This window comes from Salvelinus namaycush, chromosome 6 (genome assembly GCF_016432855.1).
Source record: "Salvelinus namaycush isolate Seneca chromosome 6, SaNama_1.0, whole genome shotgun sequence".
NCBI classification, from domain to species: domain Eukaryota; kingdom Metazoa; phylum Chordata; class Actinopteri; order Salmoniformes; family Salmonidae; genus Salvelinus; species Salvelinus namaycush.
In genome coordinates this window covers 18,926,289-18,953,087 of record NC_052312.1, presented here as the reverse complement: position 1 = coordinate 18,953,087, position 26,799 = coordinate 18,926,289, and the positions used below count along the sequence as shown (strand labels likewise).

The following is a 26,799-nucleotide window of genomic DNA, read 5'->3' as shown; positions in this document are numbered from 1 at the left end:
CTTCTTGGTCACAAATGTGAGAAAGTTGTCAGGAGAAGCAAAACAGATCTTCAGATGGGTAGATGTTGCGTCACGGAAATTTAGTATAACATGTTTCCTAAGTCGTAGACGACTATGTTTGTTACTATGCTGTACCACAGCGCAGATAAAGGATGATATCTTTGCCGCCTAGGAAATTTGTGTCACTGGACCTTCTCAATTAGTAGTTGAGTACCCCTGCACTACACTGTCTGTCCCTGCATGTCTGATAACCTATCCAGTGTATAGCCTACAGATCTCACTGTCAGACTGTTCTTGATATTTGTCTCAGAAGAGTATACATCTTTTAAATATTCGTCCATGCACATTTATGTCCATGAATTTACCCTTTGATATTACAATGTCCTTGAATTTGTTCGTATTCTAATATTTTATTAATGTTGTTGCATTTTTGTTGCATTGTCAAGCATTGTTTAGTGGCACAAAATGAACACAGTTATTACTGTCACTGTTTTAAAACAAAGCATTTCTCCACTTCTATACCACTTAGATTTACTGTATATTGAAAGCTACATGTTACTGATGCTTAAAAGCTCATCTTTCATGCATTATGTGTTAGCCTAGTCCTTTTACATATAATGGAATGTTTGATAAGATATCAGTTAAGATCTGCACAGGCTCAGTATAAAGGGACTTTTGAGATGAAGGGTTTGTTTTACCAGTAAAATGCTGTATTATTGGGTAGATGTTTGCTACTGGTATAAGCAATTTCTTTTATTATTCTGATCTCATAGATCTGTGTCCCGAAATGAAGACGTCAGTTTGATTTCCATTGTTGTTATGGAGTACAAAAACATCAATAACAAACAGATGAAGTTTGTTACTTTTGTCAGTAGTTTATTAGATTACATGATGATGCACATAAGCAACATGATAATAATGATAAGATGATATAGAAATCATAATTAACATAAAGCACTGAGTCTACACACTATGAAACTTGCTTTGTATAATATCTAAGATTTTAATATAAGATGGTAAAAGAAAACATTATGCTTCACATGAAGCACTGCACACAAACTCTCATTGTACAATATATGAAGAAGAAATGTGTATGTGGAGCAAGATTTCTACCTACGTGTTCTGTTGGAGACAATGTAAGCAGAGGTTACAATATGCAGTGAATAAGACGTATCTTATTTTTCAGTTTCTATTCCAGGTGGGTATAGAGGTCTGCCGAGGAGCCACGCCCTCAGTGCAGGCTGTGAAATATGAGCTGGTCTCCAAGCACTCAGGTGTGAGCTTAAGGCACACAAAGCAGAACTCTTTATTGCACCTTGGACAGAGAATATTTTTACAACCAGTCTTGTCGTGTTCCACCCGTTGGCCACAGGTGGGACAGGCGCGAATGGAGGGGCAGTCGGTGACACCTGCCACCTGAGGGAGAGACGTGGTTTCGCAGTTCTTCAGGACTTCCAGGTCGTGGTTGACACAGCCATCGTTGTCACAGCGGTTAGAGCGTGGCCCGGGACCTTTCCACTGCTTCAGACACTGCCAGCAGAACTCATACCTCTGACCTTTGTCTGCAGTGCACACTGTGCAGAGGACACTGAGGTTGGTGCGGTCCTTTCTCTCTACAAAGGTTTCGCAGACAGGGCACTGTTATAAAAGAGGGTAGGGCAAGAGGGGGAGATTAGTAAATCCCTATTATTGTCTGCATGCAGAGATTCATAATGATATAACTGAATAAAACATGTGTAATTACTCGTTTTGGATAACACAGTAAAGAATGTCTGACCAAAGCTATGTACTGTAGTTAAGAGGTGATCTGTCCCCACCCACCTGTTTATAGCTCTGTAGTTGTATGTATATTATGCCTTATTATTACTGACACTTCATTAAAGCCGTTAGATGCAGTTTATCACAGTGCACTGCGCTTTATTACGGGTGTAACAGTATTACTTTAGACCGTCCCCTCGCCCCGACACGGGCGCGAACCAGGGACCCTCTGCACACATCAACAACTGACACCCACGAACCGTCGTTACCCATCGCTCAACAAAAGCCGCGGCCCTTGCAGAGCAAGGGGCAACACTACTTCTAGGTTTCAGAGCAAGTGACGTAACTGATTGAAACGCTATTAGCGCGTACCCGCTAACTAGCTAGCCATTTCACATCCGTTACACGGGCTGCATTCATTACCAGAAAATTTGTTGGCCCTCTGATGTCACGTTGATTTACAAAAAGTCCCAATGTACCTAACATCTTTACTAAACTTTAGACATACAGTTACCACACCCGGTCTCAGGGATGGTTAATGTTGTAAATTCCTTTGGTCTCAACTGAGTTAGGTCAATCAGCCTTTAGTTGTTTTCTTGCACCTTATTAGTGGAACAATTTTCTAAATGTTCTTACATTTTATGTTTTGGTGCCTCCAGGGCAGGCCTGGACAAAGGCCGGCCTGGGGGCCGTATGCGGCCCGCGACCTGTTTCAATACCGCCCGTGGAATCACGCTCAGATCACATAAAGAATTTGCGATAGTAAAGTTTGGAAAAATGTATTTGTTTTTCAAATTAAAAGCCCAATGAATACTATCCTTTGTGTAATGATTTAACTTCCACCGCTTGTGGGACATTTATTTTGAAGGCACGTATAAATAACAACTGCACGAGGACAGACAGTCACAGTTACAAATAGTAGCTAGCTAGAAATTGTGCAAAAATGTGTTTCTCAAAGATTTCAAAGAAAAGGAAGGTAGACAATGAATGTAGGGTGTTCCAGCAAGAGTGGACAGCGAAATATTTATTTATTTAGGTATCAGGGAAAGCTGTGTGCTAAGTGTGCAAAGAGAGCATCGCTGTCTTGAAAGACTACAACTTGTCCCGACACTTCCAGATGAAGCATGCAGAGAAATACAAGAATATGTCTTCTGAGAAGAATGCAAGTGCATTGAAAGAGTTGCTTTCTCAGTTGCAAAAGCAGCAAGGACTTTTCACAAAACTGCATTCAGAAAACAACGGAATTGCGAGAGCAAGCTATGTACTGTCCCACAAAATTGCTAAACATATCAAGCCATTCGCTGTGGGCGAATTCATTAAAGAATGTTTAATTGACTCGACGAGAAAGAGCTGTTTGAAAAATGTTTCCCTGTCAAGACGAACTGTGACACGGCGTGTTGAGGACATCGCAGAGAATATGGAGCAACAGTTGAAAGACGAGGTGAAGGATTTCACCTACTTCTCCTTGGCCTTGGATGAGAGCAGTGATGCACGTGACACGGCGCATTTGTTGATATTCTTAAGAGGCATAACCCCACACTTTGAAATGACAGAGGAGCTTGCTTCAGTGCAGTCAATGAAGAGCACAAACACAGGGAAGTAGGAGGTTTTAATAAGTGTGTGGCAAAGCTGGGACTGAGTTTTTAAAAGTTATCCAGTGTGACCACTGATGGGTGCCCAAACTTGACAGGAAAAAACATTGGCTTTTTGAAAAGGATACGAGATCAAGTAGCTGAGCTGAACCCAGATCAGAAAATTATTTTCCTGCATTGCATTATTCATCAGGAGGTGCTCTGTAAATGTGTTCTGAAAATGAGCCATGTTGTGGATACAGTCACTAAAGTGGTAAACTTAATTAGAGAATTTTTTTTAAACCACAGGTTGTTTGTCTCACTGTTGGAAGAGACAGAGTCGGGTCATGCAGATCTCCCCTACCACACAAACGTGAGATGGCTGAGTTTGAGGAAGGTGCTTTAAAATGGTGTAGAACCTGAAGTCAGAGATTGCTGAGTTTTGGAAAATGAAAGGAAAATATGTGGATTTCCCTCAACTGCAAGATAAAGAATGGTTGGCTGATTTTGCCTTCACCGTGGACATCATGACCCTCACGAATGAACTGAATTCCAAATTACAAGGGAAGGGCCTTTTTGCACATCAGATGTACAGCCTTGTCAAATCCTTCAAGGGAAAATTACTCCTCCTGACCCGTCAAGTAGAAGCCAACAATCTCACAGACTTTCCGACCCTACTAGTCTGTTCCTAATCAGATGACAAGCGGGAGAAGGTATACATCGCTGGTGCGTGCTTTGAACGGTGAGTTTTCTCGTCATTTAGAGGATTTCAAAAGTGTTGGAAAATGACATGCTGTTGGTTTCATCTCCTTTCACCTTCAATGTGGATAACGCTCCCACTGACCTGTAACTAGAGCTTATCGATCTTCAATCTGGTGCAGTGATTGGAGAAATATTCAAAAGAATGTCACTGATGAGGTTCTATGCATCTCTCGATGAACAAAACTTTCCAAAGATTAGGAGTCATGCTCAGATGATGTTTGTACTGTTTGGGTCAACCTATATATGTGAACAGACATTTTCAGTGATGAAATATAGCAAGTCAAGGCACAGACCATCTCTTACTGACTCTCATCTCTCAGCAATCCTGCGCATAGCGATGTCAGAAACTATACTTGACTTCACTGCTCTAGTCAATGCCCATCAGAGATGTCACTCCTCACACTTGAGTTGTTTAAATGTAATGTTGAGCTTTCTCTCTTTCTAGTGTTTCTGTGCATACCCGTTAACAAGTTCTGTCCGTGGTGCTGAATGCACAGTGTACTTTTCACTCAGTGTAATTCATTGCATGTTTAATAATGAAAATACCTACCAAAAGGAGAACATGGAGGTGGTTTATTTCTGTGCATGTTAAAAAAAGTAAAATAAGTAGCATATCTGGATGTAGTTTACCGTAGATATATCTGTCAACACAGTCATACACATGATGTATAATCCTGTAATATGATTCTGGCCTGCAATGGCAAAAATATATTCTAATGTGGCCCTCCATGGAAAAGAATTGCCCAGGCCTGCTCTAGGTTAATTCAGAAAGCTGATTGAGGACCTTATTACTGATGAATGTGTTTCTTTCTTTCTGCTTGCATTTTGTATTTATATTGTTGTGTGTATTTTCTGTAATTTATGTAATTCAGGGCTCATCTGCAAAGGAGACCTTGGTCTCAGTATGACTCCCTGATAAAATATAGGTTTAATAAATAAAATAATAATAATATTCTATACAGTAGTAAAAAACAACCTTGCAAAGAATTTGAACAATGAGACATGCACTCACTGATTTGTATTCACAGTATTTGGCAGCAGCCAAAGCTGCCATGGTCTTCTCAAAGTGCTCCATCTCCTCAGTGGTCAGAACAGCCAGCCTACGTACCTCCTGGTAAGACCACTTAGCACCACACTTCACAAAGGTGCCATCCTCAAGTGCAGGGCACAAAAACTTGAACTGACTCTGGGAGGACAAAGAAGAAAAGTTTTCAAGGACAATGGATGGACATTGGATATCAAAATAGTGCAATATATTTAATATGCATGATGTAATTCATATTAAAATATATAATTTCTTCGATTAATATGGTATAGTTTGGCTCTATGTCAACCTATTTAATATTAATTTATGATAAATGATAGGCCCTATATACCCACTGATTCTTAAAGGGGCAGTGCATGTATTTTTTATTATTATATTTCCACACTATGAGGTCATAAGGACACTTATGCTACTTATCTTAAGTAGCTACTTATCTAAACAATGGAAGGTGCACAATTCATGGCTACAAAGCTAGCTGGCTAGTTAGCTGTAGCTACTTTGTAAGCTAGCTTGACGTACTAGAAAGTAATATGAACAAGTTGAGGCAAAAGGTAACTACATGAAACATGGTTTATTATGTTCTGAAGCAATTTGGCTATCTTGTCTTGATTGTAGAAAATTAAGATGTTTTATGCAACGGGGCCCTGACATGGAAAGTTTGAAGGGGGGGAGAGAGACAGCTATAGTATTACTAAAGACGTTGGTTATGTAATTATTTTCCAAACATGTGCCTTATTCCAGAGGAAGATTTGCATGGGATTCATTTTTCCAAACTGCCCCCTGTAATTCTTTTTTTTTTATTCAATTGAGTCTATGATGGAAACCTGGTGGTTTTTATTCTAGGCGTGAAGATATTTTAACATCATGTCTAGACAATAAAAGGCTACAATGATCACTCATGCTTGGTTGCCAAATGTATAGGTGTCTCCATAGGTCTAATATTTAAATTGAGGAAATGTGATAATAATCATTATTTTACCTATCCATGTCAGACGTCCCACCTATTGAAAAGGCCCCACATCTTGCTGATGTGAACTGCTGGGCAGCGCACTTGCACTTGGTATGCGTTTATGAGTGAGAAAGTGAACTTCCATTTCCAAAAATGAGAATGTTCAACTTCAATTAATTAGCACAAAACGTGCATCAGACAAAAGTATTTATGCATTGCACAGGTGGTGGTCGCCTAAATTCACTGTAGTAGGTTTGGCCTAATATATACTGAGTATCCAAAACATTAAGGACACATGCTATTTCCATGACATAGAGTACGTTTACATGCACAGAAGTGGCGGTCGGTGCCGTTTAAGATGAGGGGGGATGATAAAATGTTTTATGAGCATGGAATTATTTATATTACAGCATATTGGATGACTGTCATTTATATTCCATTCACCCAGCTCAATGTTACATCGACAGGTTAAGGCTACTACCTGATACTCAGAATGTTCCCTATACCCAGCATGAGGTTGCTACAACCTAGCCAATTGAATGAAAGTTTACAACATAGGTGTCAGGTCGAGAGAAATTTGACATTAGCCCAGTTTCGGACGGGATAACTTTTACTGGGGGAGCTCAGGTAATGTAATTATGTTTACGAGCACAAATTACCACATTTGTAATTTTAGTCCCATCTGAATCTGCCATGTCAGTCATCCCTGTGTTTTGAGGGATATTACAGAGTTTAACAGGTGCTGCACCCAGTTGGGGTAGGAACATGGGACCAAATTGATGCTTAAAACAAAGTGCTATGCACGTAGCCTACAGATGAATGATCTGTTTTGCTACATATCAACTTTCCTAGTGCCGTACTTCTCTTTTAAAAAATGAAGTGGACAATATTGTGCCAATGAATTGATAAATTGCGAAATATGTCAGTTAAATAAATGTCTGCATAGATTACAGTTCATGATTCTTATTGATATGCAATTTTATTTTGACTTTCTCAAATGAATGCCATTAGGCCAATATTAGGCTATCCCTAGACACTTGAAATACCTTCACGCCTAGAAGAGCCTCCAGGCTTCCGTCATAACGGTCAATTTTGTCAAAATAAAAAATTATTTCAGGGGCAGTTTAGTAAAACTAATCCCATCCGAATCTTGGTAAAACGGACATACTGAGGTAATTACATAACCTAAGTTCTATAGTAATACTAGTCCCGTGCAAATTGGGCTATTGACATATTCAATACACAATTTTGCCTGCATCTAGCTGATCTAGGGTGTAATCATTAGTCCAAAAGTTGCAAATTAGAGTTTCTATTGGACAAATTCAGGTATGTTTATCCCTGTTTCGTTCCGTTTGCTTCCATTTAAGAAATGTTTTTCAACAGAATCGGCAGAGTGAATACATCCCTGATCACAAGCAAACACAGTTCACTTTCATAGTAACCATATACAAACAGCATGATCATTTTGCTCGTTGTATAATTCCTTCTTGCACCTACGCACTCTCCACCTCTCACCTTTCCCTTCACTTGTGGACTTCAGTGCACAACACATGGTCTGTGACCAGGCAAAAAAAACTTTCCAAGCTAAACCTTCATATCATAACCGCTAACCGCTACACACAGCCTACATTGTTGTCACCATATTAGCTAACGTCAAGTCAACATAGCTACTAGAACTAACGCGTTAGTAAACATGCTACAATCATGTAGTACAGTGTACAGTTAGCAAGCAGTTTAGCAGTTACACCGGTGGGCTCAAGTGGCAATAAATGAATGAAACCAAAAGCTCTCGAATGATTAGGACACTCGAACACCTTAATTGGCATACCAGCGGTGTATTTGATCTGCGCATGTGGTAGTGCCAGCCGAGCAAGCCTCCCACTTTAGTGCGAGTAAAGGGAATTCAGAACAACTGAATGTATGTGTGTCTTAGAAGTAGTTTTCACATACAAACTTTATATGTTCGAACTCAGAATCAAATATGCTTCCCAAAAATAACATGGTAGCTGTGATAGAATGTTTATGTGATTGCTGATTTTCTGCGTTTATTACACCTTGCCCAAACCGGCTACACGCGTGCACTATTGTGCGTTATCGTGCATAAATTAATTTTGCCCCCCCACACCAAACGCAATCACGACACGCAGGTTAAAATATCAAAACAAACTCTGAACCAATGACATTAATTTGGGGACAGGTCGAAAAGCATTAAACATGTATGGTATTTTAGCTAATTAGCTTGCACTTGCTAGCTAACGTTAATTTGTCCTGTTTAGCTAGCTTGCTGTTGCTAGCTAATTTGTCCTGGGATATAAACATTGAGTTGTTATTTTACCTGAAATGGACAAGGATCTCTACTCCGACAATTAATCCACATATAAAACGGCCAACCGAATCGTTTCTAGTCATCTCTCCTCCTTCCAGGCTTTTTCATTGTTTAAATGATATGGTGATCGCATCTAAACTTTCATTGTATTACCACGACTACCGGCAAAACAGTTTTCGTCTTTCTATCACCCACGTAGGTATAACCAATGAGGAGATGGCACGTGGGTACCTGCTTCTATAAACCAATAAGGAGATGGCACGTGGATACCTGCTTCTATAAACCAATGAGGAGATGGGAGAGGCAGGACTTGCAGCGCGATCTGCGTCAGAAATAGGAACGACATCTATTTTAGCCCTTGGTGTCGCAGACGCTCGTTGGCGCGCGCAAGCAGTGTGGGTGCAATAATTGAATAACATGGGTTTCTAAATTTATTTTGCGACGCTCGCGCACGCGACGTGTCCGGTCTGGTCAGCATGTAAAAGTGCCATCAGGCAGCTCGATTTATGATGTGTCTTTGTAAACAGGATTATTAGGGAAACCGTTCTTCTTGCAAAGCATGTAAACGTTGTAATCTAACTATTATATCAATCTGACTATCCATAATAATCACATTATTGTGTGTATGTAACCATACTCATAGACTGACCAGATGAATCCAGGTGAAAGCTATGATCCCTTATTGAAGTCACTTATTAAATCCTCTTTAATCAGTGTAGATGAAGGGGAGGTGACAGGTTAAATACAGATTTTTAAGCCTTGAGATTGTGTATGTGTGCCAAGACAAAAGATTTAAGTGCCTTTGAACAAGGTATGGTAGTAGGTGCCAGGCATCCTGGTTTGTGTCAAGAACTGCAATGCTGCTGGGTTTTTCATGCTTAATCGTTTCCCGTATGTATCAAGAATAGTCCACCACCCAAAGGACATCCAACCAACTTTACACAACCATGGGAAGCATTGGAGTCAACATGGGCCAGCATCCCTGTGGAACACTTTTGACACCTTGTAGAGTCCATGCCTCAAATAATTGAGGCTGCTCTGAGGGAAAAGGGGGTACAACTCAATATTAGGAAGGTGTTCCTAATGTTTTGTACACTCAGTATATGAGCTTAGTTCAACTGTCATACCCAATGCTGATGCTATGCTTGGGCCATTGAGAGGCTTTGAAGCCACCGGTTGGGCATATTGCCACTCCCAAGTAGGAGCAGTCCTCCATAGGAATTAATGGAATCCTACAGCATTTCATTTAAATACCGTAGGACAAATTACATGTATATAAGTATTTTTTTTCAGTAACATTAGTACCAAAAATATATACTTTAAGCAAAATGTTCTTATATATTTGTTCTTTTTTTTTGTTAAGCTCACATAATATAATTTAACAGTATGCATTAAGGTGTCTGTAATAAAATAAATGTGTCAAAAACAAATGTAAACAATAATAAATGCATTTCTATAGTTTCCTAAATATTTTTTTTTACAATTGAGGAGGAGTACCAAGATGGCTGCAAGGTGGCTTCAACACAGTCCCCCCTGTCAGCCATCCAGGGTTTATACACATCATTAGCCATACTCCATCAGAACCCCAAATTTACGCTTGTTTTACTCTGTTTGTAAACAAAGTAAATGTAAATAAACACTGTACAGCCTCAGAACATGGTTAAAACTATAATTCTGATATCATGGTCAGTCCTTGCATCCATAGCTCTGTTTATGAATTTGAGAGAGGTTACATTTCTCCAGCCCAAACCCTCAGCTTTTTACCAAAACAGTGCAGGGTGCCTGCTTTGTTATTATTTCAAATGCAGATTGCCCCTTTAAGGAATAGCGAGTAGGCCTACCTGGTCCAGTAGGCTGCGACACCATCCGGTCAGCGACTCCGGGGTTACCGCATGACCACAAGACATCTCTGCCTTCAGAGTCTCAGTGTCATCATCTAAGGCTGAGAACAAAACGAGGAAATGTAATAATTGAAAACTCTGGAAAACATGTTCAGTGGTAGAAAAAGTACCCAATTGTCATACTTGAGTAAAAGTAAAGATACCTTAATAGAAAATGACTTGAGTAAAAGTGAGTCACCCAGTAAAATACAACTTGAGTAAAAGTCAAAAAGTATTTGGTTTTAAATATACTTAAGTATCAAAAGTAAATGTAATTGCTCAAATATACTTAAGTATCAAACGTTAAAGTATAAATAATTTCAAATTACTTATATTAAGCAAACCAGATGGCACGATTTACTTGTGGCACACGCCAACACTCAGACATAATTTACAAACGAAACATTTGTGTTTAGTGAGTCCGCCAGATCAGAAGCTAGTGAGTCCGCCAGATCAGAGGCAGTGGGGATGACCAGGGATGTTATCTTCATAAGTGCGTGAATTGGACCATTATCCTGTCCTGCTAAGCATTCAAAATGCAAAGAGTAGCTACTTCTGGGTGTCAGGGAAAACGTATGGAGTAAAAAGTACATTATCTTTAAGAATGTAGTGGAGTAAAAGTAAAATATGTAAAAAAATATAGTCAAGTAAAGTACAGATACCACAAACTACTTAAGTAGTACTTTAAAGTATTTTTACCTACGCACATTACACCACTGACTATGTTCCTCCAGGAACGAAGAGGACATTGACTAGTTGGGGCTAAGTAATAATGAATACCACATTTTTCTCATTTTATTTTACCTGGATAATGTTGGTTTATTGATTAAATGGATTGCTTACGATCTAAATCGTCCTGTCTGTTGACGAACTTGAGCGTGGTGTCTTCGGGGTCATATCGCTTTTCTTCCTCCTGCTGTTGGGTTGTCATCGTGTTGCTCTCTATCTTCACTGTCTTGTACAGTAATCCTACTTCTTCACACTCACCTGTGGGACGATGATATGACCACCAGAGGCAGGTGTGCTCTCCCTTGAATGTTGTGCTGGGACCGCGTTCGCGGGATAAAATGTTCCTAAACCCTTGTATATCCCTTGGACTTGTTATTCAACATCAGAAGCTTTCACTTTCAAGTTTCAAGAAGACACGTGATATACGGCAAATTATGTTGACTGCATTCACTTGAGGATGTTCTCATAACATTTTCAATTGCAGCGTTGTAATGCAGATAAACCTGTATCAGCTGGAGGATCTCAGTCACCAAATGTATTGAGTCAAACTTGTTTATTGTTCATTTATTTGAGTGTGATGGTATTCCCCTGAGATCCCAAGTCATTGTACCTACTTTCAGTTTAATTTCTGTACTCAAAAGTTAGGTCTGTTTATTATATGTCATGTGATAAGGTAGACAAATTGTTATTGCTTCTGAGGAGGAGCGTTTTGCCTTCCTCATTCTCTCACATACAAACAGTTACACCAATTGACAGAATAACTCGGACACCTGAGCAGCTCACGCACATATTCGGAACCATGGGAAAGATCTACCAGGTCACAGTGATTGGATTCAGAGGGGAGAAAATGGTAATAGACGTGAGCAATACGGAAGAACAAATGAACAGTACGATAGTACTGCAACTGAAAAATAAAATTTCTGAAAGACTCCCGGGGAACTCAGGTAGAGAGATATTCATTCCACAGTGGAATCATTAATCATCACTCATTATGAGAGTTTCATTAAATGTAATTCGATGATTAACTAAATTAAGTATTTTATTTAATTGCGGGGCAATGGTTGAGCAGTGATTAAGGAAATTCTATTAGTTGTCAACTGTATTGACTAAAACATCGGACCTTTTTAGGGGACAATCTGGAGACCCTGCGACTGATCTTCACAAACAAGCAGCTGGAGGACTCATCCGTGCTCTCCTCATATGGGATCCAGAACCAGTCTGTCATTCAGCTAGTGATGAGGGTGCCTGGGGGATGGAGACATTGACGAATGGACAGAAGAGAGAATCTTTGTCTGCATTTTGGTGTCTTTTTAATACTGTAGTCTTGTGATATTAATCTCACTGCCAATCTCATTGCCAAAGCACACGAAGGAACTGATGTTGATAAATGTATGGGCTCTTTTTTTAAACTATATTGAAAAAACATACTTTAGGATGATATTGTGACATGTATCAAATAAAATCGAAGCCGGAGATCATATTCACCTATAACGACGGTTTTCCAGGAGGCGATTCCAGGTCCAACTTCGCGCCCTCGAAAATAAATAAATGGCGGACCTCTCACTCCAAGAGGTTGTATTCAATCCCTGAACGAGATAATCAAGTCATTTCTGCTCTCACTTCCGCATGACACCCAGGGGAAGGTGTATGACGTGTTTCTACAGTCATAAGTGACATGCCCTTTTATAGACAAGCTCTTGAAGAGAGACCTCGCTTTTGGAAATCTCACTTCCGGATAGGAAATGGGCTGTAAAAAGAGTTCTGTTTCACTTAGAGAAATAATTAGAACGGTTTCAGAAACTAGAGAGTGTTTTCTATCCAATATTAATAATAATATGCATATTGTACGAGCAAGAATTGAGTACGAGGCCGTTTAAATTGGATACGATTTTCCCCAAAAGTGAAAACAGCACCCCCTGTCCTTAAGAGTTAAACAAAATATAAACAAAATGTGGCCAGAAAGCATTTGGTTTATTCTCTGAACCTGTACCAGAACTTCTCAATTCTGTGACTTTATCTTTTATCTGTGACTTTACTGTATGGAAGTCTTCAACAACAACAATATTCAACAATAAATTAATGTTCTCCCAATTCTGAACTCTCTCTCTGACTCATTCATTTGGAAAAATAACAGTTACAGTATCCATATTTAAATATTTTGGTTGACTATTTATTCATTTATTTTCGTCCATGCAGAGAATTAATGCAGAAACATAAAGGTGTCAGTGTGTCCAAGTGTGATTAGAAATACTAGGGGGCCGCCTGAAACCTTACTATAATAATTCAATATAGGATTAAAACATTGTATTATCTGATCAACTCATGCATTTAAAGTTATATTCTTCAAGAATCATAGAGCCAAGCCTATATATCTTAAATTAAGTCCAAAAATGTAGAGTTTCGTTTGATGTGATTGGAAAACAATTCAACGTTTAATTATTTTCTGAGTGTGCCTTCACAAAGACAACTTTGCTAAAAAGGAACATTTAAAAAAGGCGTTCATATTTGTTCTATTGGAGCGGTGTGATACTGACAGGAATAGCCGAAATCGAAAGTGAAGCTGGTTCATCGTCGTTGTTTTTCCTTAGAGGTGACAACTCGAAGGGACGCTTTTCGGCTACAAGAATACACGAATAAATCAGTAAATTTGGATTGAATAATATGTATAGTCTAGCCTACATTCGATTTTCTTGTATTGCTCTATTGACTAAACAAACTAGAAACACTTTTGGATAACTCAACTGACAAATAGAAATATTGCATTTGATTTGATAATCCCATTGTATTCTTTCATTAGCCTATCAATGCAAGTGGAACCATTCTGATGTTGGAAATCTTGAGTATGTGAATTCCATATAACCTGAAGAGCAATTCATTTTGATCAAATCTTACATTTCCAGGTCATTAAGTGGGTGTTCTATGGCGTTTATTTGGACTGTGAAAACTACTGTAAACAATGGAGCTGAACATTTCAACAAGACACTACCGAGGCTCAAAAGCATACTTCCCACTCCAGGACCAGGTATGTGATTTACTGCTTGTACAGTACAACACAATGCAGCTGTATCTGTATCTTATGATTTATGCACTAATTGATAAATCTATTCCTTTTAGAACACCATGGCCTGTATAATCAAGGGGCAACGTGTTATTTGAACAGTGTGCTGCAGGTCCTCTTCATGACTAAGGACTTCAGAGAGGCTGTGGAAAGGTTTTTCATTCTTACTCTGTGTGCCAATGATACTGTATCTCCGTGAAAGTATTAGAAATGGATTGAGTCATACCAGAGCCATGTATCTAACTAAATACATGTCTCATGTCTCTACTATTGAAACATTATCATTACACAGTACACTGAGAATAGTACTAAACATCTCGTATACTGTATATCTTAACAAAATCAGTCATCTTTTTTTTTTTTTACAGTGATAGGCCTCCTCAAGAAGAAGACACTGTTGATCTTCAGCTGAGAAAGTTGTTTACAACTTTACGTGAAATTGAAACTAACACAAAGGGCATCTCATCAATACTAGGCATTGATGATGGTGAGTTGAGCTTTCATAGCTGCTAAATAATACATTTAAAAATTCAGCAACTTTGTTAGATGTACAGCTTGTGATGTTATGTAGTATTAAGTATTGTATTTGTAGTTATTTGTAGTAGAAGACCCTTCATTGTTCCCCCACCCCCCCAGTATACAAGCAATGTGATGCGGCTGAGTATTTTGAGAAGATTTTAGGCATGGTCAATCCTGAAGTGTCAAAGGTAGGCTACTGCATTACTTACCTCATCTTGGACAAAACCTGATAGCTAACCATGCAATGTTTATAAGTTATGATATGACAAGACTGACAAGAGTTTGTCTCCAGATCTTCAAAGGACAATTGAGGCACATTACTACCTGTTTAGGAAAACATGTGATGAGTGATGGATTTGGTCCATTTTGGACACTGCCCCTCTCAATAGAAGATCCCTCTGGCTCTTACAACACCTACAGTGTGGTAGGAAAAATATATCTTAACCTGAAGCAAAAAACATTGTTTTATGATGGCAAATATCATATGATCATGACAGGGCTAACTAACACTTTAAATGCCATAGCCTATATTATTGTTTTTCAATACTAGCATAATCGTCCAGTGGGAATGTATTATGTCGTAATTTGGCATGTGTGTAGGCTTACTCTACTATTTGTCTCAGTTTTCATGATCATGGTATTGTAGTTAATATTATAAGTTGATATAATATGACAATAAAAACTAATTCAGGCAAATATATCAGTATGTTGGAGGAAGATAACATTTTGTGTTTCTGTGTTTTCAGAAAGATGGCTTTAAGGAGTTCTTCAAGTCTTCAACTGTCAATGGGGAAAACCAAATGTACTGCGATGAATGTGAAAAGAAATCAGATGCAACCATTGTGAGTAGTGATATTTAGAATTCTCATTTAGTATAGCAAATGAAAGAGAATTATATATATATATGTCATTCTCATTGAAAGCATATCTAAGAAGCGGTAGTTCTGTGCGCTATTAATATGCTTCCCGTTCTTAAGTTTAGTTTTCGTGTCTTTTACTTTCAGTTGTGTACACCAGCTTCAAACAGCTGAAAATACAATATTTTTGGTTATGGAAAAGATACAGTATTTCACAGCAGTTTAGATGGTACAATTATTCTCTACGCTATACGTGCTTATTTTGACACATAAACTGAAATTAGGCGAACTATAAACATTTCAGCAACCAGGAAATGGCAGAGCATTTCTGCTTAGTGCAGCTGTAGTTATTGTACCAGAAGCCTCTCAAAAATGGATATCAAGCTTTTCACTGTAGAAGGTATTGTATTACAATGCCTCCCTCTGTCACCTATAGGAATGCAAGATGGAATATCACCCAGAAATTCTTACTCTGCTCCTCAAGCGGTTTGAATTTGACTACTACAGCATGTCATATGTCAAAATCAACTGCTGCGTGGATGTGCCTCACACACTACAGACAGAGGTAGACTACTTACAAAACCTTTATTCAACAGGTTTTGTTCTCATGCAAGTCTACATTTAGGGCTTCGCAATGTAGCTATACTAAATTAAACAGATCATTATGTCGTACTGTATATCGCCTTCACTTTATTGCCCATCAGAAAAATAACATATTTAGTGATGTCTGTTTTTACATCTGTAGTTCAGTTAATGGCATGTCTTCTGATTTATCTGAACAGAAATGTGAATATGAACTCTATGCGATTGTGGACCATTTCGGAAGTCTTAGAGGTGGACACTACACTGCTAAGATCAAATCCTTTGAAGATCACAACTGGTATGAGTTCAATGACTCACATGTCACAAAGGTATGCAAGATTATTTTATTTATTTAATTCAATACAGCCTATACCATCATTTTTCTAATATCATAAATTGTATTTGCCATTTTATTTGGGTCTGTGAGTGAATCAGTGGCGACTCGTGTTCAGGGCAGGTGGCATTAATACGTGTCAGATGTCAGTTTGCAAACAATGTAAAAACAAAAAATCGTTGAGTTAATAAAGCCGCATACAAACATGGTCTATTTTTTTCTTTCTTGAGGAAGGCAGCTCCAAAATGCAGGTGTTTCTGCCTAGCTCAGTGATTTCTGTGGTGGTGGGGCAGCCAGCGGAAAATACGGAGTGTAGGGGTTGGTAATGTTCTCTAGTTGTGCCGTGATTGGCTCAGTGTTCTGTCACTCAAGGGGACACTATGTCACTGCAAATTCTACAGGGAGAGCTAGAAAAGTCAAGCCCCTTGGGTGCTGCCATAGAGTTACATAAGAACTGCCCATCCAAGAAGGCTCAAGGTCATTGGCCACTGATAAAAGGACGTCAAATCATGTTTTATCTTCCGTAGCTTTGATTAGACTGAATATGTCAACATCATATTTTCAAAATCTTAGCTCGCAAGATTGACAAGCAGTCATCATTATGAATCACGTTGACAATCTACTGGCACATCCTTTTCAATCCTTGTCATTTGAAGAGAAATTAAGGATAAAACGTCTTTGGACATAAACATTTCACAACAAGTCGGAAATCGTGAATTCAACAATGAATGGTTTGGCATCTCAAAGCAATCCCTATTTTACCTCCCCTGCCTGCTATTCAGTGGGGAGGGTATGTGGTCCAAGTCTGGGTTCAAGGATTTAAAACATCTGTCTCTCTCAAAACATGAGAATTGTGCATCACATATAGACAATGCTGTTAAACTCGGGTTGCTGGGGAAATCAAACGTTGTGGCTCAGCTTGACACCGCATATAGATGAGCTATCAACCTTCACAACCAACAACAGGAGAATAGGTATGTGCTTGCCAGAATTATAGCATGCATTAAATTGTGTGGCAATTGTGAGGCAGCACTGCAGGGCCTGTTTGTACAACTGTTCTGCCTTAGTGGTGCACATGTAGCCTATGGCCTGTTTTAGAGAAATGTCATCATCGGATATTGTAACAGCTTTCATTGTCTGCTTACGTGCCCCCATTGTAAGAGTTTTAATTGTCTTCTTATGTGCCCCCGTTAATTTAGCCTACTGTTGGGACTTGGTGTACAGGGAGAATACTGTAAGAACGGCCCATGTTCTGAATTATGTCGCAGTCCATTTCAAAAGTGCTGAACGAATAGGCGGCATATAAACTACATCCATCTCAGCTCGCTCATGACTTAATCGAAATTACGGCTTGCCTCTTAATAACCACTTATCGTTCTATACGCCATAGTTTGTACATCTGCATTGTTATATTGGTTACATTAGGTCTATCTCAGTATCTTATTCATAATTTTAGGCAATGTTAGAATTATGCATTTAATTGTTTTGCTTACTTTGTGTGTTATAATTAGCTCAGGTGCTTTTCTCCACGAGGAGGGGATAGTATATAATGTTGTTGGGTCTGTAAGTTACAGACCCAACAACAGTATATTATACACTGCTCAAAAAAATAAATGGAACACTTAAACAACACAATGTATGTCACGTTCCTGACCTGTTTTCTGTTGTTTTGTATGTGTTTAATTGGTCAGGGCGTGAGTTGGGGTGGGTAGTCTATGTTATGTGTTTTCTATGTTGGGTTAATGGTTTGCCTGGTATGGTTCTCAATTAGAGGCAGGTGTGTGTCGTTTCCTCTGATTGAGAGCCATATTAAGGTAGGTTGTTCTCACTGTTTGTTTGTGGGTGATTGTTCCTGTGTCTGTGTATACCACATGGGACTGTTTCGTTTGTTCGTTCATTTTAGGTAGTCTGTTCCTGTTTGTGCGTTCTTCGTCTATATGTAAGTTCGTTTGTTTCAGGTCTGTTGCCTTCGTTTATTGTTTTGTAGTTTGTTCTAGTGTTTTGTCAGTGTTTCGTCTGTTAAATAAATTCAGTATGTATTCATCACCCGCTGCGCCTTGGTCCGTTCAATCACCACAAGACGAACGTTACAGAATCACCCACCAAACCCGGATCAAGCAGCGGGTTAACGGGCAACAGCGACAGCAGCAGTGGTTCAAGGAGGAATGGACATGGGAGGAGATTCTGGACGGAGAAGGACCCTGGGCAGAGCCAGAGGAGTGTCGCCGCCCAAAAGCGGAGCTGGAGGCATCTAAAGCGGAGAGGCGGCATTATGAGGCGCTAGCAAGGCAGAGCGGCTGGAAGCCCGAGAGGCTCACCCAAAAATTTCTTGGGGGGGGGCTAAAGGGTAGTGTGGCGAGGGCAGGTAGGAAACCTGCGCCCACTTCCCATGCTTACCGTGGAGAGCGAGAGTACGGGCAGACACCGTGTTACGCAGTAGAGCGCATGGTGTCTCCTGTACGTGTTCATAGCCCGGTGCGGGTTATTCCACCTCCCCGCACTAGCCAGGCTAGATTGAGCATTGAGCCAAGTGCCATGAAGCCGGCTCTACATATCTGGCCTCCAGTACGTCTCCTCGGGCCGGTGTACATGGCACCAGCCTTACGCATGGTGTCCCCGGTTCGCCTACACAGCCCAGTGCGGGTTATTCCACCTCCCCGCATTGGACGGGCTACGGGGAGCATTCAACCAGGTAAGGTTGGGCACGCTCAGTGCTCAAGGGAGCCAGTACGCCTGCATGGTCCGGTATATCCGGCGCCACCTTCCCGCCCCAGCCCAGTACCTCCAGTTCCAGCACCCCGCACTCGCCTTATGGTGCGTGGCCCCAGCCCAGTACCACCAGTGCCTACACCACGCACCAGGCTTCCAGTGCGTCTCCAGAGCCCTGTTCCTCCTCCACGCACTCTCCCTGTGGTGCGTGTCTCCAGCCCAGTGCCTCCAGTTCCGGCACCACGCACCAAGCCTCCTGTGCGTCCTCAGAGCCCTGTACGCACTGTTCCTTCTCCCCGCACTCGCCCTGAGGTGCGTGCCCTCAGCCCGGTACCACCAGTGCCGGTACCACGCACCAGGCCTATAGTGCGCATCGAGAGTCCAGTGTGCCCTGTTCCTGCTCCCCGCACTAGCCTTGAGGTGCGTGTCTCCAGTCCGGTACCACCAGTTCCGGCACCACGCACCAGGCCTACTGTGCGCCTCAGCGGGTCAGAGTCGTCCGTCTGCCCAACGCCGCCTGCACTGCTCGTCTGTCCAGCGCCGTCTGAGCTGCCTGCCTGCCCAGTGCCGTCTGAACTGCCTGCACTGCTCGTCTGCTCAACGCCGCCTGCACTGCTCGTCTGTCCAGCGCCGTCTGAGCTGCCTGTCTGCCCAGCGCCGTCTGAGCCATCCGTCTGCTCAGCGCCGTCTGAGCCATCCGTCTGCCCAGCGCCATCTGAGCCATCCGTCTGCCCAGCGCCGTCTGAGCCATCTGTCTGCCTAGCGCCATCTGAGCCATCCGTCTGCCACGAGCCATTAGAGCCGCCCGTCTGTCCCGAGCCATTAGAGCCGTCCGTCAGTCAGGAGCCGCTAGAGCCGTCCGTCAGTCAGGAGCTGCCAGAGCCGCCAGCCAGTCAGGAGCTGCCAGAGCCGCCAGCCAGTCAGGAGCTGCCAGAGCCGCCAGCCAGTCAGGAGCTGCCAGAGCCGCCAGCCAGTCAGGAGCTGCCAGAGCCGCCAGCCAGTCAGGAGCTGCCAGAGCCGCCAGCCAGTCAGGAGCTGCCAGAGCTGCCCTACAGTCATGAGCTGCCCTACAGTCATGAGCTGCCCTATAGTCATGAGCTGCCCTCCAGTCATGAGCTGCCCTCCAGTCATGAGCTGCCCTCCAGTCATGAGCTGCCCTCCAGTCATGAGCTGCCCTACAGTCATGAGCTGCCCTACAGTCATGAGCTGCCATTCAGTCCGGAGCGGCCATTCAGTCCGGAGCGGCCATTCAGTCCGGAGCGGCCATTCAGTCCGGAGCTGCCATTCAGTCCGGAGCTGCCATTCAGTCCGGAGCTGCCATTCAGTCCGGAGCTGCCATTCAGTCCGGAGCTGCCATTCGTCCTGAGTTGTCCCTCTGTCCTGAGCTACCTCTTTGTCCTGAGCTACCTCTTTGTCCTGAGCTACCTCTCTGTCCTGAGTTGTCTCCTCTATTTTAGAGGGGCGTTGGTGAAGGTTCCTGGACCATGGTCGGGGGCGAGGGTCGCCACTCAAAGGACGCTAAGGAGGGGGACAAAGACAGTAGTGGAGTGGTGTCCTCGTCCACCGCCGGAGCCGCCACCGCGGACAGATGCCCACCCAGACCCTCCCCTTGAGTTTTAGGGGTGCGCCCGGAGTTCGCACCTTGAGGGGGGGGGTTCTGTCACGTTCCTGACCTGTTTTCTGTTGTTTTGTATGTGTTTAATTGGTCAGGGCGTGAGTTGGGGTGGGTAGTCTATGTTATGTGTTTTCTATGTTGGGTTAATGGTTTGCCTGGTATGGTTCTCAATTAGAGGCAGGTGTGTGTCGTTTCCTCTGATTGAGAGCCATATTAAGGTAGGTTGTTCTCACTGTTTGTTTGTGGGTGATTGTTCCTGTGTCTGTGTATACCACATGGGACTGTTTCGTTTGTTCGTTCATTTTAGGTAGTCTGTTCCTGTTTGTGCGTTCTTCGTCTATATGTAAGTTCGTTTGTTTCAGGTCTGTTGCCTTCGTTTATTGTTTTGTAGTTTGTTCTAGTGTTTTGTCAGTGTTTCGTCTGTTAAATAAATTCAGTATGTATTCATCACCCGCTGCGCCTTGGTCCGTTCAATCACCACAAGACGAACGTTACAATGTAACTCCAAGTCAATCACACTTCTGTGAAATCAAACTGTCCACTTAGGAAGCAACACTGATTGACAATAAATTTCACATGCTGTTGTGCAAATGGAATAGACAAAAGGTGGAAATTATAGGCAATTAGCAAGACACCCCCAATAAAGGAATGGTTCTGCAGGTGGTGACCACAGACCACTTCTCAGTTCCTATGCTTCCTGGCTGATGTTTTGGTCACTTTTGAATGCTGGCGGTGCTTTCACTCTAGTGGTAGCATGAGACGGAGTCTACAACCCACACAAGTGGCTCAGGTAGTGCAGTTCATCCAGGATGGCACATCAATGCGAGCTGTGGCAAAAAGGTTTGCTGTGTCTGTCAGCGTAGTGTCCAGAGCATGGAGGCGCTACCAGGAGACAGGCCAGTACATCAGGAGACGTGGAGGAGGCCGTAGGAGGGCAACAACCCAGCAGCAGGACCGCTACCTCCGCCTTTGTGCAAGGAGGTGCACTGCCAGAGCCCTGCAAAATGACCTCCAGCAGGCCACAAATGTGCATGTTGGTGCATGGTTCAAAAGTCTAAACTCATGTTGACATTCATTATTATTGAAGGAGAATGCGGTTCTTATCCAGTTACACAAATCCACAAGGAGTCAGAAGAAACCATATTTATTTAAGCAAGTCAGCCATAAGCTCCACTATTGGGACAGCTTGATGTAGACCCTAACAGTTTGTGGTCACCGTTATAGTGCATTTTATGTATTTTTTAGAGTTGTGTAGTGGCTTCGCTGGCATGCATCTAAACAAATTGGTTGTTTTGCCCACCAAGATTGACATGATAAAATCGCCGCTGGAGTGAATCAGACAAGGGTTATCACTTCAAGAACAGATATGATTATAGTTAATTTTTGCATATATTTGGTGGGGAATCATCACAAATACCATGCTACTCCGTCAGAATCTTATCTAAGGCCATTGGAAATGTATTCTATTTATTTAATGTTGACGCATTGCTCCTCCTCCCTTACAGCTCCAACCAGCTCCACTGATTGAAAGGTACGTTTTTCTTTTCACGTGTGTTTGTGTTTCCAGTTATGTATCCAAAGTTTATCGCCAAATGTATGAACCAGAACATTAACAGGCATTCCAATTAGTAATTAAATACGTAAGATAACAAATTATTCTCTCTCTAGTTCTTGGAGTGCTTATCTACTGGTGTACAGGAAATGTAAGTTCATTTATGAAGTATTTACGAACTGTGCTCTTTTTATCAATTGCCTTGAAACTGTATCACTGATGTCTTTCATTTTCCTTCCCTCGCAAAGCACATGCTTCAGATCGTGAGAACCATGGAACCAACCGAGTTCACGGTTCACTCCGAGAGGATGGGGTTACAGAGGTTGGAGAGCATGTTCAAATAAAGACAAGTGGAGATGATGATCACGGTGTTGATGGAAATAAAGGACATGGACAACATGTTGCAGTCAGAAGAAAGGAAAATGTAGGAAAGGCAGATACAGGAAGAGATGATGATGATTTGATAGAGAGAAGAAAGGAGGATGCTGCACACAGGAGAGAGGATGTGGATGAAACAAGACGATATGATGTGGTTTTGATAACAGAGAAACAGCAGACTCCAGAGATATGTCGGAAATTAGGCAGAATCCGTGTGTTTCATCATGACTATATTTTGCCCATCAGGTATTCATCATTGAAAGAAGAGGATAATGTTGTGGAGAGAATAGAACAGGATACTGTAGTGAGAAGGGTAGATAAGGACAGAGAGGGTGTCGTGGTAAAGGGAGAAACGCATCTCGGTGAGACAAAGACAAGTCTGACCAAGTACGGAGAGTCTTCCAGCTCTACAAACAGGTGTGAGACCATCTCATCACATTCTTCTCACATCCATCAAGAGTTAAATGAACTCTTGATGGAAAAGGACGAAAAGGATGCCAATTACAGCCAGGTACTTGCTAACGTTCAGGACAACAAGCTGAGAGAGGTTCGTGAGAGGCAGAAGAAGAACAAGGCTCACTGTCGTTTCAGGCGCTTCTGGGGTGTCCGTGGCAAGCACACCAAGACCATCGGTCGCGGTGGTCGCACCGTTGGTATGTCTAAGAAGAAGTAAACTATGTCCCGACTCCCCATGTGTCAATAAATACCACAGTTCACACACACACACACACACACATAAAAAATAACGATGCAAGAAGAATGAAAAGAGAAGTGTAGAAGAGATGGAGCTTTTGGGTAAAGACAAGAAAAGAAGAAAGAGGATCTTCAGGGAAGGAGAGGAGGGAATGAAAGTTTCTGTTTGGTCCAATTTGAAAACTGAAAGAGGAATGTATGGAATATGGAATATATTCTGATTTTGGGAACAATTCTGTCTTTAACCCTGTCTTATCTTTTTATATACTGTATGTTTAACAACTAACTTTAACTGAAGTCCTGTTATTAGCCTCTTTTATGTTCAACATCGTTCATCACTTTACTCAGATTACTTTCTTGTGCAAGTGTTTACAAAGTACTGTATATTAAAGATGCTTTTTATGTCGAAAATAACTTAGTCCTCATTTTAATTCTTGAAATACTTCACTAGAGGTTTAGAGATCATCCTCGGTCTGACATTTTAAAACACAAAATATTATTCTTACATTTTAGTAGACACTTAATTTCTTCACCCCCTTTTTTGCTCCCAATTTCAATTACGAACTTGTCTCATCGCTGCAACGCCCCAACGGGCTCGGGAAAGGCGAAGGTGGAGTCATGCATCCTCCGAAATATGACCCGCCTAACCGCACTTTTTAACACCAGTCAGCTTAACCTGGAGCCAGCCGCACCAATGTGTGGGAGGAAACACCGTTCAACTTGCGACCGGGGATAAGTAAAGCCCCCCCGGCCAAACCCACCTCTAACCCGGACGACGCTAGGCCAATTGTGCGCTGTCCTATGGAACTCCCGTCCACAGCCGGTTGTGTCACATGTAACACACTGTGGCTGAGGAAAGGCACTACTCCTGTAACGATGTACGCTGAGAGTCGGGAAGCAAGTTCAGGGAGTGATTTAATAAATAAAAGAACACAAACAAAACACGCACAGCGCACCGACATGTAAAAAAACAAAAACCGTAAATATCATATTTACGCACGTTTTCAGAACCTTATCTATTTATTTTGTTTTGTTGTTGAAGCATATTTGGCAGCGATTACAGCCTCGAGTCTTCCTGGGTATGATGTAACAAGCTTGGCACACATGTATTTGGGGAAATTCTCCCATTCTTCTCTGCAGATCCTCTCAAGATCTGTCAGGTTGGATGGGGAGAGTTGCTGCACAGCTATTTTCAGGTCTCTCCAGAGATGTTCGATCGGGTTCATGTCAGGGGCGAAAATCTGATATCAACTTTGGAGGGGACAATTACATGACATTTTCTCAAGAGCAATTCCTGAGGGGGACACCAAAAGTAGTGCTGTAACATAGCCTACGTTGTAATATGTTAAATGTATATTGAGGAACCATAATCACTACTACTGGATAATTGATAGGTACAGTAGTTAACTGAAGGGTTGTCCCAAATTGTTCAAATGTTTAAATCATTATAATACTAATAATAATAATAGTTATAGCAGTGTTCCTTATCAGTCCAGTATGTATGCAGGTATTTGTACTTACAACCAGCAATACCAAGAAAGGCCAGTAGGTGGCAATGGTACTGTACACTGTATGGGTGCAGTTTTCGTAAATACAATGAACATGGTGTGATCTCGTCTAAAATAATCTCCATTGAGAACCATCACAAAGTTGGTCTCCACTGGCCTGAGTCTACTACAATAGTTTTACAAGAACAAAAAGATACAAATAAGTACAGTTCTAAAAGTAAAATAACTACTTCAATGAATAACCCAAATAAATCAACCAAAATATCCTTCAGTCAGTGTCTCAACTCTTCAAACAGCAGCTATGGACAAGTCTGTCACACAAAGTATGCAATTTTAAATAAAATAACATTAAATAAATAATTAGTAAGAGTACTGTCATGTACTAAAAACTGAAAACGACTAAACAAAAGAACAAATATCATACTATACACCGGGGGTTCTCAAACAGGGGTCCATGGACCCCTAGGGGTCCCTGGTGTAATTGAAAGGGGTCCGTGAAATAAAAAAGTGTAATGAACGTATTCAGTACCACAAGGTTTCCAGTAACTTTACATATAATATAGAGGGGGTGGAGGTCCCTGAGGACCACTCAAAACCTTGCCTGCCTTGCCTCAAAATATGCAGGGGTTCCAGTACCCCAAAAAAGGTTGAGAACCACTGCTATACACACTACTGAACAAAAGAACTGAACATATGTTTGTGGGTTTCAATGGATCCAACAAATTGCTGGCAGATATTTTCCCTCTTGAGACTGTCCAGCCTGTCTTTATGTACATTACAGACAACTACGCCGTTCAGTCTCTCTTGGCCCATGCTAGCCCGTAGCCAAGTCTTTAACCTGCGGAGTGCACTGAAACTCCTCTCAGCCTCACATGAAGACACTGGCACCACAAACAAAATTCTGATCAGCACCTCAACTTGGTCAAACAACCCCCGCACCTCCACTGGGAGCCTCCTGAGGACCTCTGCTGCCTCTCCACTGCTGCTACAGGGGTATTTGTTGTGAAAGAGAGGGATCTGCACTGAAAGAGAATCTATGTTCAGCTCTGGGTACTGATCTAGAGACTCATCCAACTCCCCCGTGAGAAGCGCTCTTTCCAACTTTTGCAGGACGTTTAGACTGTCCTGGTCAAAACGGTCGCCAAACTGAACCTCCACACCATCCAACACTTTAAAAATTTCTGCCCTATAGTGATCCACTGTTTTGCCAGCAAATCGTCTTGAGTGCGTCTCAATGGATTCAATAGAGTCAATCAATGTTGTTGCTTTCTCATACAGTGCAAGGTAGCTTTCGTCATTTCTCGTGCCCCTAAGAGATGACCGCACACACTCGACTGCAGCCTGCATACCAGAGACAGTCTGAGTTTTCTTCTGCAGTGAAATGTTTAGACATTCAAGCTCTCCAAGAACAGTAGAGGCAAGTGTGAGGCCCAACACAGTCTTGCCTTTGCTGAAGTGCTCGAACAAGCCACTGGCAGTTGAAGCTGTCTTGGATGCAGTTTTTGCCATCTCCTCTAGGCTGCTTAGTACCCGCTCATACTGCCCTAGCACAGCTCTAATAGCAGTATTCCGCACAGTCCACCTTGTTGGACATAGGGGTTTCAGGGTGGTCAGATTTGTATCTTTGGACGTGACAATTGATTCAAACATGCTCTTAAACTTTTCTGACTGGCCATAGAGGACACCTAACTGATGGTCCCAAGAAAGGGAATCCCGGATCAGTGGGGAGGCTGAGCAGCCAGCCTGTGTAATCAGATTTACTGTGTGCTCCACAATGTACATAGAGGGCTAATGGCTGCTGCCTCCTCACAATTGCCTGTGCACCTGTGTATTTTCCTGCCATGTTTGAGGCACCATCGTAACTCTGCCCACGTAAGCCAGACATGGGCAAATTGAGCCTCAACAACACATCAGTTGCCACTTCCGCAATGCCCTCGCCTGTTGTCTCCAACACCCTGTATAGCCCAATAAACT

General features: G+C 41.9%; 3 protein-coding genes across 4 annotated transcripts; 2 read left to right on the top strand and 1 right to left on the bottom strand.

Annotated features, from left to right (window-relative positions):
- Positions 1-861: 861 nt before the first annotated feature.
- On the bottom strand, positions 862-11,415 carry LOC120049262 (probable E3 ubiquitin-protein ligase ARI8). 2 transcript variants are annotated; one of them, XM_038995509.1, is made up of 4 exons: positions 11,135-11,415; positions 10,253-10,353; positions 5,104-5,277; positions 862-1,638 (listed from the first exon to the last, which is right to left on the bottom strand). In XM_038995509.1, the coding sequence occupies exons 1-4, from the start codon at positions 11,220-11,222 to the stop codon at positions 1,183-1,185; spliced, it is 819 nt and encodes a 272-aa protein (XP_038851437.1). In that variant the 5' UTR covers positions 11,223-11,415; the 3' UTR covers positions 862-1,182. The 2 variants fall into 2 exon arrangements, with proteins under 2 accessions (XP_038851437.1, XP_038851438.1); XM_038995510.1 differs by having other exon boundaries at positions 11,279-11,415.
- A 361-nt stretch (positions 11,416-11,776) lies between these two features.
- zgc:194655 (uncharacterized protein LOC794380 homolog) lies at positions 11,777-12,430 on the top strand. Its single transcript, XM_038995508.1, has 2 exons — positions 11,777-11,964; positions 12,149-12,430. Exons 1-2 carry the CDS (start codon positions 11,820-11,822, stop codon positions 12,283-12,285), a joined length of 282 nt encoding a protein of 93 aa, XP_038851436.1. The 5' UTR covers positions 11,777-11,819; the 3' UTR covers positions 12,286-12,430.
- Positions 12,431-13,568: 1,138 nt separating this feature from the next.
- On the top strand, positions 13,569-23,677 carry LOC120049260 (ubiquitin carboxyl-terminal hydrolase 13-like). The gene is made up of 11 exons (XM_038995507.1): positions 13,569-13,661; positions 13,921-14,042; positions 14,135-14,231; positions 14,447-14,565; positions 14,715-14,785; positions 15,344-15,439; positions 15,891-16,019; positions 16,237-16,365; positions 22,200-22,225; positions 22,363-22,397; positions 22,495-23,677. The coding sequence occupies exons 2-11, from the start codon at positions 13,940-13,942 to the stop codon at positions 23,295-23,297; spliced, it is 1,608 nt and encodes a 535-aa protein (XP_038851435.1). The 5' UTR covers positions 13,569-13,661; positions 13,921-13,939; the 3' UTR covers positions 23,298-23,677.
- Positions 23,678-26,799: the final 3,122 nt, after the last annotated feature.